Here is a 15,806-nt window from a genome sequence, read left to right on the forward strand (position 1 = left end):
ATTGTAGGGGAGAGAGGGGTTTTTAATCCGGGATAGAGGAAGCTTGAATTTCAGCTGGGTTTTGAGAAGAAAAATGGTAGGATTTTAGGTGGGGGATAGGAAAAGAAGAGTTATTTCAGTAGATGGGAAATGAGGATGGTGTATGTGTGGGGGAAGAAGAGTCTGGGGGAGATTGGAAGATATTTGTTGGACAAAAGTGGGAAATCAGATACTATGGGACCCAGAGTATTTTAAAGTCCTTGGAAAACAGGCAAAATTTAGACATAGAATAGTTAGTAATAATCCATCGTGGCTATTTGTTTTCAGTATATTCATATTCTTAAAATTTCTGTCTTTCATTTTGGCTTCCTGGCTTTTTTTTTTAAACATTAAAAAGTCTTCTATTTTGCACAGTTAAACTTAATTTCACTTTAAATTGCTGAATGTTTAACAAAAACCCTCTCTACCTTTAAGAGGTAAGTAGTCCCTTTTCCTAAAGACTTCAATGCTGGTCTCTGTTCTCATGGTCCTTGTTTTGTAGGATCAGCAGAAAGTGAATAATGTGGATAGCATACTGGACTTAAGTGTGAAGAATACTTGATTTTAATTTGACTGATACCTCTTAACTATATGACCATGGACAAGCTATTTAACTTGTAGCCTCAGTTTACTTATCTGAAAAATGAGGGAGTTGGACTAGAGGTTCACTTTGGGATCCTTCCAACTCTGGATCTATGAGGAGTTTGTGTATTCTTTTCTCCTTAACTGCCTTTTCTATACCATTGCATGGCCACTACAATTTAACAACTTCACACCTTCATTCCACTATGCTTGCATTATTATTATTTTTTACTTAAAAGATGGAATATAATTATTTTATTCATTTATTTGTGGAGACAATCAAATGCTTTTGCTTGCATTTAGTCTTGATTCTTGTTGCCATCTATTGATTTGTCCAACACTCATACTTTCACTCCTCCCTTTTAAAAATGTTTAATTGATTCTCTTTTTTAATGTTTTGAATTCTTTTACCTCCATTCTAACTCCTTTCATCATTGATGACTTCAGTATTCATTTGCTTTGATTATTTTTCACATCCTGGTTGTACTTTTGCATTCTCATGAACTTCATCTCCATTCTGATCACACCTTTAAAGTCAAATGATTTGAAGTTGTGAAGCTCCTTTCTGACCACAATTTACTGCCCCTCTGTTCTCATAGGCACTTCCCTTTAACTTTTTTATACTATTCTCTTGATCTTTCCATCATTGTTTTCCCTGTCAACACTGTTTTAGTTTCACTTCTTCCTTTAGTCTTAACCTTGAAGGTATCCATTTCAACAATTTATTTCCCTCCACCTCTCAGATTTTCCCTCACACCCCCTACCCCTCTAGCTTTTTTTCTTTCTATTTTTCCTGAACTGTTTGAGTCCCAGCTCTGCTACTTTTTAACTGTATAACTTTGGGTACTTCACTCTTGTATCAGTTTTCTTAATTTATAAGAGGACTAGTTCTTTAAGCCTCCTGTTCTTACCTCTATTCCCATTCTACTTTGCCTATGTAGATATTTTTTTTTGCCTTTTACTTGACTAAAAATATTAAAGACATCTTTTGTCAGCTCCCTCTTCCTTCTCTTATTACCTCAAAATTTATTTTCAATCATTTTTTTCTCTTCTAGAAGAATTAGATAGCTCTCCTTGACCAAGGCTAACCTTTACTCTTGTGCTCTTTGACCTCTTCTTTCCTCCTGGGACCTTTTTATCTGTCCTTCCCTCCTTTTCTTTAATGCTTCCCTCTCAGTACTTTTTAAAAAAGTTTTATCAATGCTTCTGAATTTGCTCTTTATTTAATCCTCCCTCTTTCCCATGCACTCTCCCTTATAACAGCTAAAACCAGACAAAACTAAGACACCTAATGTTGAAAAATGTATCTGATAGTCCCATAAAACATTCTGTGCCTTCCACAAGTTCCATTAACAACTATGCTTATTTAATCATTCTAATTTGTGTTATTTTCTGTCTTGGGAATTTTATTCATCCCCTTGACTTTAATTACCATTTCTGCCTTGGATTCTCAATTCTATATAATAGCTAAAACCAAACACTACTGAGTTCCAGCCCTGCCAAACTATTAGCATATCTCATTGGTACCCTTAAATTTAGCATGTTTAATACTGAGATCATCTCCCTGAGATTCCAAATATATTTTTTCTCGTTTCTCTATTTGCCATGACCATTTTGTGTAGTCACTCAGATATAGATCTCTATATTTTGAACTCTTCCTCTCACTTTGTACAGCCCCATAGTAGATCCTATAGCAGTGTTGGTGAAGATGTGGCATATGTGCCCTGGTGTGCTAGAGGGGGCTACTCCCTTCCCTTTCTCCACTGCGCCTGAGGACATTTTTTGCATGCCCTGCCCCTCTGTCCAGCAGACCAATGCTCACAGGCAACTTTGAAGGTACAGTTTGGACATGTAATCTCTAAAAGGTTTGCTAACACTGTCCTATAGAATCAACAGGACCTCCCATAGTATCTTCTGTATTTTTTCCCCATTCACTGTCTCTGTCCCAGTTTATAGGCTTCCTGTCTTCAGTCTTTGTGATGGTCAATTTATCCTTCAGAAAAATATTTATTAGCTTTCTCAGAGGAAGCCTTTGATTTGTTTATAAGAAAAAAACACTATCTTAGCTGTCATTTAAAGCACTATTTAACCTGGTTCCAGAATACCTTTTTAGCTTTGTGTCCTATGTTCTCTTATCTGTTATTGTAGCCAACCCAGAATTGTGGTTGGTCTCTGAACTCACTCTGCCTACACCTACCTCAATGAATTTCATGTTTCCTTATGCCAGTCTTATTAAATCTTGTCCATCAAAATTATTTCAGTATTGGTTTCAGGTGCTACCTTTTCCATGAAACCTTCCTTGACACCTCTCTTTACCTTTCTTCAAAACTGAAAATAATCTTTTCTCATGTTACTTTTAAGTACTTTGTTTGGTTCCTTGTTTTAGCACTATTTCTCATCCCTAATTGGATTATAAAATTTTTGATGTGTTTTTCATTTTTTGTGTCTTGCATCTAGAATAGTACCTTTGTACATAGTTGGTGCTTAATGAATATGTTGAATCTGAATGTGGTATTTTCAATAAAATGTTTATAAATACAAAAATGTAAAACTTTCTTAGTTTGTTGGTCTTAGAAATGTTTAATTACATATGGTTAGTGTAACAAATTTTAGATAACTCTGCAAGGGCCCTATAATTAGGAGTGAGGCTTGACTTTGAGAAGAGAACCCAGTAGAAACAGTTCCTCAAATATGGCTTTAACTGCTATAATAAAATCTTTTTACTTTTTACATCTGGAAGTAAAACAGGACTGTTGATGAATTTTCTAGAACCTTAAACCAAAATCCAGAAAGGCTTTTTTTTTTTTTAAATCAAAGTCAGGCTGGGGGTAGGGAACCCAGTACAGTCAGATTAGTTGGTTAATTTTTAGTCCTTAGGGTTCCCACAGTTGTTGGGTTGGGCTCTAGAGATGTGTTAAGTCTAAAAATAAGATTTGGAATCAGCCAATCCAGACCTGATTAAAATGATAGTACATATCAAAAGAAATACATATTATAATGTAATGTTATATATTTAATAATCTGAAATGAATTTTTTCATAGTCAGCTCCTGTTATATTAACTGTTATAGGGTTTTAGGGAAAGGTTTCAGGGAAGGGTAACAGAAGATAACACTAATAAAATAAAATATAAAGGATTTCTAGCAGGGCATAGCAATACAGGTTGGCAGCCTGGGATATGATGCAATATCAAAATTCTACAGACCTTGGCTGGGTCAGGATTCTAAGACATTTGGGAAACTCTTTTTTCTCAAGCTAATCAGACTAGAAGGTGTGCCTAATGGTCTCATTGAAGAAACCAACTGAGGAGCTGCCATGGACTTTGGAATTTTGATCTTGCACCGTCCCAGGCTGCCAGCCTACATTGGTATGCCCTGCTAGAAATCCTTTCCTATATTACCTATGATTGGCTTTTTTACAAAAACTAAAATTTAGCAGTAATATCATTGTTTTGTACTGTGTTAGAATGGAAAATTTAAGTGTTATGTTTTATAACATTACTGAGCAATTTTTAAAACTTTTTCTTTTTTTCCTAGGTCTTAGTGGCGCAATGGCTAGTATAAGCGTTCGTTCAAGTACTCCAGGCTCTCCTACTCATGTAAGCAGTGGATCGAATGCTAGTCGAAGGAGAAATGGACTCCATGATGTGGATTTGAACACTTTCATATCAGAAGAAATGGCACTCCACTTGGACAATGGTGGAACTAGAAAGCGTACCTCAGCCCAATGTGGCGATGTCATTACAGACTCACCAACTCATAAACGCAACAGAATGATCTAAACTGCAAAATTTTCAAACCCACCATGCTGCTTGAAAGCCACTTGATCCTCAACATACTATTGAAAAGGAAACAGGAGGCCATCTTCCCTTGTTCACTGTTTAAGACAAGTGAATTCAATAATGATTGCCATAAAGGAAGTTTTAGGTATTACAGTAGATGCCTCTTGTAACTATGGCTTTCTTAAACTATAATCCTAGCAGAGGACATCAGATATTGTGTAGTAGTTAGCAAGATCATCATAGGCAAACATGTATCCGTTCCAAGGCTAAAAGTGACCTTACTTGTATTCTTAAAGGGAAAGGAAATATCAGATGTTTATTTGGTTATAGAATGCTTTTTTGTCCTTTATTTCCTGCTGTGTTGAGTATTTTGCTTCAACAGTATTTGCCAGTTGACTGAAATTGTCTAAAACATGACTTGGCATATTTGTCAAATCTGCAGGCTTCCATTTTCGCAGCACTGTACCATGCACCTAGTTTCTATATAGTAACAGTGTGCAAGTTATAAATATTGGACTGTGCCCTTTTTAGTTTTAAAAGCAGTTGATAATTCTGGTGATTGTGTGATAATGTAAAGAGGTGCTATGATGGTCATGCAATTAATACTTAATATTGAATCAATACAAGGATCTTTATTGGATTCACTTTGTGTGTTTTAGTGCTCTAAAAGTAGCAATATTAAACTTTTCCCCAATTAACCTCATAGACTTTAAAATTTTCAGTTTTGAAATGATATAATGTACTTATTTACATGCCGGTACTGTCCTTGTGGTAAGTGTAAGCACTGCAGACTACACTCTGAGTGACCTAAATTTAGAGAGGTCTTGAAATTTGAGAATAGGCTTCCTTTTGGGTTCAGTATTAGTGAAGGGGTAGGTATCGTATGCAACTATATATCCAGTTTTACATTTCTCATGAATGCCCATGTTTGTGGCAGGTGTTACTTTGGGTTGGGTGGAGGGTAAAGGTATGCATTTTTGCCTGCTAATGAACAAGATATGATCACTGTTTAAATAAAAGGGGGGGGAGGGGAAACCAATTGGAATATCATTCTTAAAAAATGGAATCTCATACAGGTTCTATAATTGTTAGGTAGACCTAAACAAAAGTTCTTTCCAGAAGACTTCTGGACAAATGTAAAACCTCTTATAGCTACAATGTTTTGAAGCATGTTTTATCTTCATCTTCTAATATCTTGAACCACATGTAGTGTTCTTTAGATGAAGAACTTAATGTAAGCCTGCCAGCCGCTGTAATTTACTAAATGGCATTCTTACATCACGTAGGACAAAGATAAGAGTGTTTCCTTGCCCTTTATCAGTTATTTACTATTTTTATCTCAAGACTATTGCAAATCAATGTAGGGATTTTCCAATAATTAATTATAGCACTTAGCTAAAGTTTGCAGTTTATTGAACCACTTTGTTACTTAAAATAGTCTTGTGAAGACTTAAATGAAATTTGGCTAAAGTTGACCCTAATACTCATTGGACTAGAAGGACGTGAATGGAATTTTGCAAGTTTGGAATGAACTGAGATTCTGGACTCTTTTTTTTTTTTAACCTTACTTTTCGTGCTTGAGCTTGAAATGAAAATCCATTCTAAGACAAAATTTAGGCATGATTTTAAAAATCGTCCACTTTTGCAGAATGACTTATACACACATACACATAATACAGATGTACACACACAAATACACACACATACTTTCACTGTCTCTTGTAAGGAATACAGCCGCAGGTGGAATTATAGTGCTCTGTCATATTTAACCTGAAACGGAAAATGCCTATGTATTATGAACACTTTCCCCAGCCTTCCACTTAATAAGAATTCACAAAGAAATGCATCTAAGATCATCTTTGTTTTTCTATTGCTTGTAAACTGAATGCTGGGGTGTATTGATGTGATGCTAAGAGTGGATGGTGCTCCTATGCTTCTGGAGCTTGAGGTAGTAGAACACATTGATTTAATCCATCCCTTATGTACTTTTGTTCTAGCTCCTCTTTTCCAAGTTGAATAACAATTTTTTTTTTGTTTAAGTTGGTGCTCTGAACCTTAGTCCTAGTACCCTTTACACTAAATTGTCAAATTTTGATAAACTTGTGCCATTTTCTTTGGTAAGAGAAAGCAGGTCTTAATGTCTGCCAGAACACAATTTATAAGCCTGACAGGCTCCATTAAACTTTTTTAAACTTTAATATTGGCTACTTTTTTTTCAATTTCATTTAATCTCAAATGTTCCTTGTCACCTAAATTTCCTTTCCCTTTTCCTACTCTCATGCCCCAGCCTTCCCATTTGCTACCCATATACAAAGTAAACGTTTAAGATGCACTGTTCCCTATGAACAGAATGGGGAATAATTTCTTAAAAAGGAAAAATAGGTTTAGCACGTAGGGTTTTGAAGCCTTTTTTGTGCCAGTTTCAAAGCAAATCATGGAAGATTGCCTTTGTGTGTGATTTTTTAAAAAAAAAAGCTCTTAAAAGACATTATTTTTTGGTCTTCTAAGAACAGTGTACATTGAGCTTAATTGATTTATTTTGGGAAACCAGAACCGTTTTTTTACCTTGCTTGATCCTTTGGTCTTTTAACCCTCACAGTTGATCAATTCTGTTTCCCTGTAGACAGACCTTGGCATGAATGGGTTCAGTACATCCTAGACTACAGTGACCTGAGTTTAGCTAAATATTAAAAACTTAAAATCATAATGTCTTAAGAAATAAAACATTTAGTGGAAAACTCATTTGGCTGAAACTGAAGTCTTGCAGTCAAATTCTTAAATGTGGTTTACCCAATGAGTATAATATATATACACTTTAAATCATAAACTTAATAAATATTTAACAAAACAAAACAAAACAAAACATTGGGGCCTGTCTTTAGTTTTGTTTTGGACCATCATACTTGGATCATTAATTGATATAATGAACAAATGTAGTTAATTCCTAAAGGAAACCAAAGTCTGTTAAGTTATGCCAGGCTAATAGAATTTATTGATCAAAGTTTTTGGTGATTTTTTTTTTATGCCTAGATTTGCATATTCAAGGTGTGTAATTTGAATATCTAAAAGCCAAAGAGCTATGGAAAATTTTTAAAGTACTATTTTCTTGGGATAAGAAAAAGATAGTTAAGATTTAATTTGAAGATTTAATGAACTTCATAGTGGGGTAAAAGTGAAAATGCCATGAAATGACTTAAATGGGGGCGAGTGTAGACACTTATTTTAGAAAATCAGAGTAAGAATATGGTTGGAGGTTTGATATTTAACACAATTGTGAGGAGTCACTGTTATTTGAATAAGGCACTTAATTTAGAAAATCAGAGTAAAGAGATGGTTGGAGGTTTGATATTTAACACAATTGAGGAGTCACTATTCTTTTAATAAGGCACTCATTTTAGAAAATCAGAGTAAAGAGAATATGGTTAGAGGTTTGATATTTAACATTATTGAGGAGTCACTGTTCTTTGAATAAGGAGCAGTGAGCAAAGCCTTACTTGAGGATTAAAAATTATTGAACAGCATTATGTATTGAAAACAAAAATGCCAAGAAAGTGATCATTTAGAATCTAAACAGCAGCTTTAAGTTTGGAAAGTAATATTGAACAGGAAGTTGACACTTTGTAGTTATAGATACAGTTGAGTACAAACTTTTAAAATATTTTTACTTGAGGTTAACAGATTGTCACTTTTCACTGGCTTTTTTTGTAGGGATGGTAACCTCTGGCCTTAATTTGCCCAAGGTCACACAGTCCCTTATTGATAGAGCTGAGATAAAAAAACCTTAGGTTTCTTGATTTCCTAGTCATTTCTCCTTGGCTAATGCTGCCTCAAGAAGGGTTCTTTACTTGCCAGTTACCTCTGGCAGTTGCAACTTGCTCCCATTTCAGTTGTTTGCCACCCCTCCCAATTTCAGTGGTAGTTTCTTACAATCTACATTAATGCCCTCAACTTTTTGGCAGTGGTAGGAATGATTACTTTTCTAAACTTGGAGAAACATTTCTTTTAAATCGCAAGCTCCCCTAGTGTAGAGGTTAAATGAATGTAGTCTGAACCAGACTAAAATGTAATTGAGAAGTGTTTAACAAAATGAATAATAAAATACCACATAATGTTAATTTGTGGTATTACAAATATATGTGCCACTTGCAGGGATTGCGCTAGTGTATTTTTTTAATTGCACATAGTACTGCTAGGTAATAATCCCAATCATTGTTCTTAAATCAATTTATGTGCACTTGATATTATAGTACAACTTTCCATACTCCACATTTTTTCAGGGGTTAAGTTGAGACAACCCAATCCTGACAAAATCTAGGAGGCAGGGAAGGCACTTCTACTTCCTGGTGCTTAACTCTCCCCTGCTCCTTCTCTCCATTCTGCCAACTTTCTGCTTAGATTTGTTCTTACCAAATACCCTGCTTCTCTTCCTTCCCACCTTGCCCCCATATAAAATCCTTTCCCTCCCATAAAAATTTAGTATGAAAATTTTCACTCCTATAGCTTTGAGCAAGGTGTCATTTGTCTGTGAAGAAGTAGAATTTAACTTAAAAGATAAATCTGTTAAAGCAAAAAGGGAGGTTATTTTGTACAATTCCTTCATTTACAGGAGTGTGACCCCACAAGTTAATAGCAAGTGAGTGATAGAGCCAAGACTCCAAAGCCAAGAAACTAGAACTTGTGTCTTATATATCCTAGTCTGGTCTGATGCCCTTTTTATATCATACTGCTATTTTTAAAAACCAATCATTGGTCTGTGAGAGAAATACTTTTGAGTGGGGAGCCAGTATTTTTATGCCCCTTGCTGTCTTTAGGCATGGTACAGAGGGAAGAGCACTGGCTCTGAAGTTAGAGGATCTGGTTTAAAATTCCTCTTGATGTATAATACCTTTTTGACTTTGCACAAGTTTACCCAATGTCCCCAGGCCTCAGTTTCTTCATTTGTAAAATGACTTGGTTGGATTAGCCTGTGAAGTTCCTTTTCAGCCCTAGATCTATGATCTTAAAATATTATTCATATCTGTCACTATGCTTTCTGGAACAGGATGAACTGGTGAATCAGAGGTGGGTTGGTGTGGTCATGAGGCATTTTCCAAAGAAAAGCTATTTTCTATCTGGTCTAGTAGGGGCCAGTTTAGAGCCCCTCATCCCTTTCTTTTAATACTTTAGTGTTCCCATATATGCTAATTGTATGCCTGCTAATAGAAGAACATCTGTAACTGGAGGCATTGTTTCAAGTTGCACTTTTTTAGGATTCTATCCTCTGTGAGAGTTTGTTGTAATAAATAAATGCGTATACTGTAACTTAATAAATGCGATTAATTTGGAAAATGAACTAGAACCTCAACTACTGGTTTCTCACAAGTTAACTGATTTATATTACTTTCAGTGGTAGGTAGTTTAAGTTATCCATAACCTTTTTGAAACCTGTAGCAAGACTTTGAATTTTAAAAGTTTCTATATAAGGGGGATTACTAATGTTTCTTTCTACTTGTTAAAGTTCCTGACTAGTTGCATGGAACTCTGTTGCAATAAGCAGTTTTGGCCTTTACATTGACTAAGAAACTTTATCTTTTGAATTCTACAGCTGTATGTGAAGAATTATTAATATAGATGCTGCAGTGAGGCTATTTCATTAGACTGGAAAAGAACTATTTTGTTGAAGAGCACTACTACTTAATACTTTTTACTTTGAGGTAAAGTAGAATTAAATTAGAATTGTAGAATGTGAGAACTTAGGAAATTCTAGTCATCTAGTCCCACTTATTCTTTTATAGATGAGAAAGTGGACCCTCAGCAGTAAGTGATTTTACAAAGGTCGTATTTTGCCATTGGTCTGTGATTCTTCCTGGAATAAAATCTAAAAATATTCCTAGCGAGACCACTGTGAAAGATTTGTCTTAAAACATATGTACCACCTAGTCAGTTTTCAGCTGGAGAGATATAGGCTAGGTATTAAATTAGATGGATTTGGTACTGGTTGAATGGCCATCCTCAATACTTCCATATCAACTTGGAAAGAAGTCTAGTATTGGATCTCTCAATGCTTGACAATGCTGTTTGATATTTTATCAGTGATTTAAATAAAGACAAATACATACTTAAAATTTTTGCATATAACACAGACTAGGGAAGAATAGCTAATGGATTGTTTTTCCAATTCAAAGTATTCCAGGAGATTCTTATAGACCAAAACATCACCAAATCACACCAAATAGTATGAAATGTAATAGGGATAAAATGTAGTTTTATATTTGAATTCAAAAATTTACAAGTATAAGATGAGGGAGGCAATGCTAGATAAGTAATTGAAGTGAAAAAGATCTGAGGGGATTTGGTGGCCTGATTATGACTAGATATAAGGCAGTCAACAAAACTAAAGCAACCTCAGGCTGTGTTAAGAAAGGTAATGCCCCTGAAAAAAGGGATGATCAATATTCTCCTTGCATGGTTCATGTCAAGTATTATGCTTGATTTTGAGTGCCACATTTTGGGAAGGACATTTATTGATTAAACTGGAGACTTGCCAGAGGAAGGCAACCAGTCTTGCTTCAATCATTGCTGGTATACTCTTAAGTCCACAGGAACAACTGAAAGAGACCTTATGGGTAGTGTTCTGAGTGTTGAAAGGAGAGGTAGAGTTATAACCTAACCAAGTCCAATTTCTAGATCTTCTATTTACTACTGTAACTTTGTGAACATTATTTTTCTTAGTGTCTTCATTTATGAAATGAGACTGGACTTAATGTCTTTTTTATTCTGCCTCTGAAAATATTTGAGATGCTAAGAAACACCTGGCCATTTGACCCTTCTCCATTTGGGTGCTCTGCTTTAAAGTAATTTTTAACATTTTCAAGAAGTTTCTATTAATATAGTTGAATGTTATCTTTTTGAAAGGGTATTGTGAGACTTTTTAGTGCTTCTCAGTGATCTTAGGGGAAGAATGAGGAATGATGGGCCATCTCTTCATATCCCTTAGAAAATAAGAAGTCTAGTTGACTAATAATGAGCTGTCACGCTTTTGCAGTCATTGGAATTGACAGGGCAGCTTGTGAATTTTGCCTTTTTAACCCATAGTTAATAACCAAACTAGTCCTCTTGCTTTTTTAGCACAGTCACTCCTTTTTTTCTACCTTCTACCTTCTGCCATCTCCCCCGCCACCCCCGCCCCCAAGCCACTGAGACTTGTTTTCCTGGCTATGAGATGATTCATCCATTTATGGAGATGATAATTGAGGCATCAGAATAAAAGGTGGGGAAAAACAAAACTCATGTTTTTTTTAACATTGTGGACAAAATGAATTTGTTTTAGTTTCTTCTAACTGGGCTACCAGCATTTCTTCAGTGAGTTTTTAAAGTTGGACTTGTATTCCCCTCCTTATCCTTTCTTTGTATTGTGAGCCTTCAATCCTTTGCAGATAAACTGACATAGTGGAAAGACCATTGGAATCTGAAGATCTAGATTCAAATCCTGGATCTATTTGCCATCTGTCAGACCTCATGCAAGTCACTTAAAACCCTACAGGCAGCTGGGTAGCTCAGTGGATTGAGAGCCAGGCCCAGAGATTGGAGGTCCTGGGTTCAAATATGGCCTTAGGTACTTCCTAGCTGTGTGACCCTGGACAAGTCACTTGACCCCCATTGCCTAGCCCTTACCACTCTTCTGCCTTAGAACCAATACATAGTAATGATTCTAGTATGGAAGGTAAGGGTTTTAAAAAAAAGAATGAAAAGACTCGGCTCTAAATCTTATGATCTTATCTCTAATTATTTCTGGAAATGAGATCTGAGAGGTCACTTAGCTCCTACTCTCCTCCGCCTCCCCAATTATCCTACTTGGTGGTTTGCTATTTGGGGACACCTGTGCCAAGGGCAATAGCACATCAAATACCATATATTATAATGTTCATTGTGGTCCAAATAGGCTCATAGAGTTTATACCTGGAAGAGACTAGTCCAGATTCCCTTAAAGCAGCTGAGGAAACGAGACCAGAAAGATTAAGCCATTTACTCCCATATATGCAATGGTTTAAGTAAAACCCCATCCGTATGCTGCCTTGAAACCTTTTACTAGTCATTGCCCGGGTTGGACTTGGGCCTATTGCTTACTCTAATTCTGTCTTTAGGAATTTATTGCATTGAGTTGACACTAACCTCTATTAAACTATTCTGGGTGAGGTAGGATCATAGGTGCATAGGTTTGAGTTCATGAGATCATAGATCTGGGACTAGAAAGTACCATGAGAATATCTAATTCAGCTTCTTTATTTTATAGTTCAGATCCAGAAGTGCCTTGCCCATGGTCCCACTCTGCTAAGTGAAAGAATCATGATTGGAACAGAGGTCTATGCAGTGCTTTTTTTTTTTTTTTTGCTATTAACTATCATATAATCCATTCTCCTTATGTTACAGATGAAGACACAGATAACCCAGAGAAGTGACTGACCTGCCCACAGTTACATGGATAGTGAGTAATATAGTGGGGATACAATTCCAGCATTCTGCACCATACTAGGTTATCACAGCAACAGGTTTTGAGTCTTTCAAGATTCTACCTTGACCCAAGAGCCAAGTCCATTATCTAGGTAGTCTCCTTTGGGGAACCAGGGACCATTTGCCAAAAAACCTTTATTGACTAATATCTGTCCTTTTAGTCAAATAAAGCATGTTCCCTGCCCACAAGAAGTTTACAGTCCTAGTTAGGGAAAGGAAGCATAAATATAGGAAAAGAATACAATCTGAGGTTATATGATAATCTTTTCAGTCTTAGTTCTGATGAGAAAAATCCTTGGGTAGAGAAAGGAAGACTTGGTGGAGACTGGTGGTATGAGCTGGGTCTTGAAAGGTAGTTAATAAAGATAGCTAACGTTTATGTAGTGCTTTGTTGTTTACCAAGTGCTTTTCTTAATTAGCATTTAACCTAGAACTGACTTTCCAGGTTTTGTGTTTAAGCCTTTACAAATACCTTGTTTAATCCTCACAACTAAATTGAAGCAAATAGAGATTAAGTGAATTGCCTAGGGTAGTGACAGTGAACCTGTGGCACAGGTGCCAAAGATGGCATGCAGAGCTCTCTCTATGGTCATGTGCCACTCTTCCCCCCCCTACCCAGAGTTTGTTACTAGGCAGAGAGACTTGGGTGAGGGGTTTCCCTCCCCCTCTGCACCATGTCTCCCCATCTCTACCCAGCAGCCTAATGAGAGCACACAGGAGGTGGGGTGGGGTGGCTTCACTGGTGGCAGAGGTGGAGGGGAGTGTAGTGCTGGGGCCACTCTCCTCCGCTTCTCTCCACCTCCATCCATCAGCCCAATAGAAGTGCTTTCTCTATACCCTGTGTGGGGTAAAGAGCGGGGAGGCAGGGTATTCCCAGCATGTGGTGGTGGTGGGGCCTGGTACTCTTGTCTCTAAGAGGTTTGCCATCAGTGGCCTAGAGTCATTGTCCAAGGCATGGTATGCCTACTACTAAGGCCCACCTGTCAGCTAATTAGTTACTATTTTACATATAAATTGGGAAATAATCTCAAGGAGGGAACATGACTGAGAAGACATAATTTAAAAAAAAAAACACAAATTGTATTTTTGAAGTACATTGGCCCCAGATGCCTGGAACTAAAACTGTTAGTGATTTTGTGATTGTGATGAAGTTAATTACACATTGGGGTATAGGGAACCCTGAGCCTAGAAAATTGGAATTTTGAGACCATTAAAAAGATAACAGCTGGAAACTTGATTATATTCAAGAATAGTTGGTGGTAGAATTTGCAGGCCTGGTAGTATTGCTGAGTGGTGAGTGATAGGAATGTGAGGTAGGTGGTAGGTCTCCTGGGGGCATAACTGGTCTTAGAGGCTCATAATGCCCGTTAGTTCCTTCTTGGAGTGGGAGCACCTTTAATTGCTTTCACTCGGAACTGGATTTGTGGGGAGCTGTGGCAGTTCAGGGTATCTTGGGAAGGGAAAGGATCCCAAATGGGTTAGATAGCTTAAGGGAGTTTCTTAAAGAAATAAAGAGAACCTATAAGCAAACTTTGGGGAGATTAACCCTAGTTCTTTAAGCTTGTGGGCGGCTTCCCTCTAGAACCCAGCCTGCAAAGAGGGGACCTAGGAATAAAATTTTGCTAGGGACAGGTGACCAGGCTGCTTTTTCTTAATCCTCTGTGAACCCTGGTAGCACATGAGTGGGAGAAGGAAGTGAGGATGGCAGATGGGAATCTTCGCACACTACCTGCTGCTCTCACAGCCCATCTTCGGGTCTCCGGAGGGCAGCCCCGTTAGCAGGACTTTCTCTGTAAGGATCCAGCTCAGCAAGCAAAGGCACCAGCGTTTACTAGGGTTCTCTAGGGGTAGAACACTATCCTGGGTCCTCCTGCACCTGGGGGAGAAGATGCACAAAGCTTCAATCCACATGATGTGGTTGCATTAGTAATGTGCTAAGCCAAGTGTTCGATAAATGGAGAGATTTTTGTCCAAGGGGGACATTGTAGAAGGTTCTCTAGGCAGTTGACTGAGGCCTGCCTCTAAGCCTGGGCTCTCGAGAGCTGTCTGTTAGAAGGCCCGGATGTCTGAGCGACACCTACAATTTGGTATATTCAAATCACACTTGTGTCTTTCTCCTTCCAACCCTCTGTCTTCCAAACTTTCCTTTTCTTTGGAGGGCAAAATCATGCCAGTCACCCAGGCTCACCCCACTAGTGTTTTCCTCACTCTCAGTCTCCCTCCCCCGAGCCGCCACGGCAGTTCAGACCCTCTTCTGGACTATTTGGAATATTGTAATAAACTGCCTGCTACTGGCCTGCTCCAGTCTCCTTGCTCCAGTCACCCTCCACACACTTGCTAGAGGGACTTTCCTAAAGCACAGGCCTGATCTTGTCCTGGCCCTACTCAATGAACGTCGGCAATGACTGTGTCAAATAGAAGGTTCTGGCATTAAATAAACCATCATTTGATCCCGACTCCCTTCCCATCATTATTACTTTGTTTAAACCCTCACTTTCTTTCTTAGAATTAATACTAAATGTCACTTCCAAAGCAGAACAGTGGTAAGGACTAGGCAGTTGGGGTTAAGTGACTTGTCCAGGGTCGCACAACATATCTGGTCAGATTTGAACTGAGCCACCTCCTGCCCTTCTTTTTGAGCTCACTATACGCGGTCTCCTTCCAGGCCTTCTTGTTCCCACACAGTACTCCATCTCTGCTTCTCCATGCACCTCGTGCCTGGAATGTCCCAGGTCTTATCTCCTTCAGGACTCGGCTCAAATGATGGCTGCCCTGTGCTCCCCTCCGCCGGCCCCCTTTCATGATGACTTTCAAAGGGCCAAAGGCCCCCGAGCCCTTTCTGCCCAGTGTAGAAGATTCCCCGTCCAAGGGCTAGCTCGTGGAGGTCCTCTGACCCTGAAATCCGAAAGGAACAGGAGGGCTCTAAAGGCAGCGCC

General features: G+C 37.8%; 1 protein-coding gene and 1 long non-coding RNA gene across 2 annotated transcripts in view; both read left to right on the forward strand.

Moving 5' to 3' along the window:
* Positions 1 to 9,712, forward strand: part of HAPSTR1 (HUWE1 associated protein modifying stress responses) — a 40,311-nt gene extending 30,599 nt beyond the window's left edge. The window contains exon 4 of the mRNA XM_001366927.4: positions 4,136 to 9,712. Within this exon, the coding sequence (XP_001366964.1) occupies positions 4,136 to 4,380 (245 nt within the window). The 3' untranslated portion in view covers positions 4,381 to 9,712. The remainder of the gene's footprint in view (positions 1 to 4,135) is intronic.
* The window catches only part of LOC130455559 (uncharacterized), a 46,986-nt gene extending 31,660 nt beyond the window's left edge, over positions 1 to 15,326 (forward strand). Inside the window, exon 2 of the long non-coding RNA XR_008913621.1 lies at positions 12,790 to 15,326. This is a non-coding gene — a long non-coding RNA (uncharacterized LOC130455559). The remainder of the gene's footprint in view (positions 1 to 12,789) is intronic.
* The last annotated feature ends 480 nt before the right edge of the window (positions 15,327 to 15,806 follow it).

This window comes from Monodelphis domestica, chromosome 7, assembly GCF_027887165.1.
Source record: "Monodelphis domestica isolate mMonDom1 chromosome 7, mMonDom1.pri, whole genome shotgun sequence".
In the NCBI taxonomy this organism is placed as follows: Eukaryota; Metazoa; Chordata; class Mammalia; order Didelphimorphia; family Didelphidae; genus Monodelphis; species Monodelphis domestica.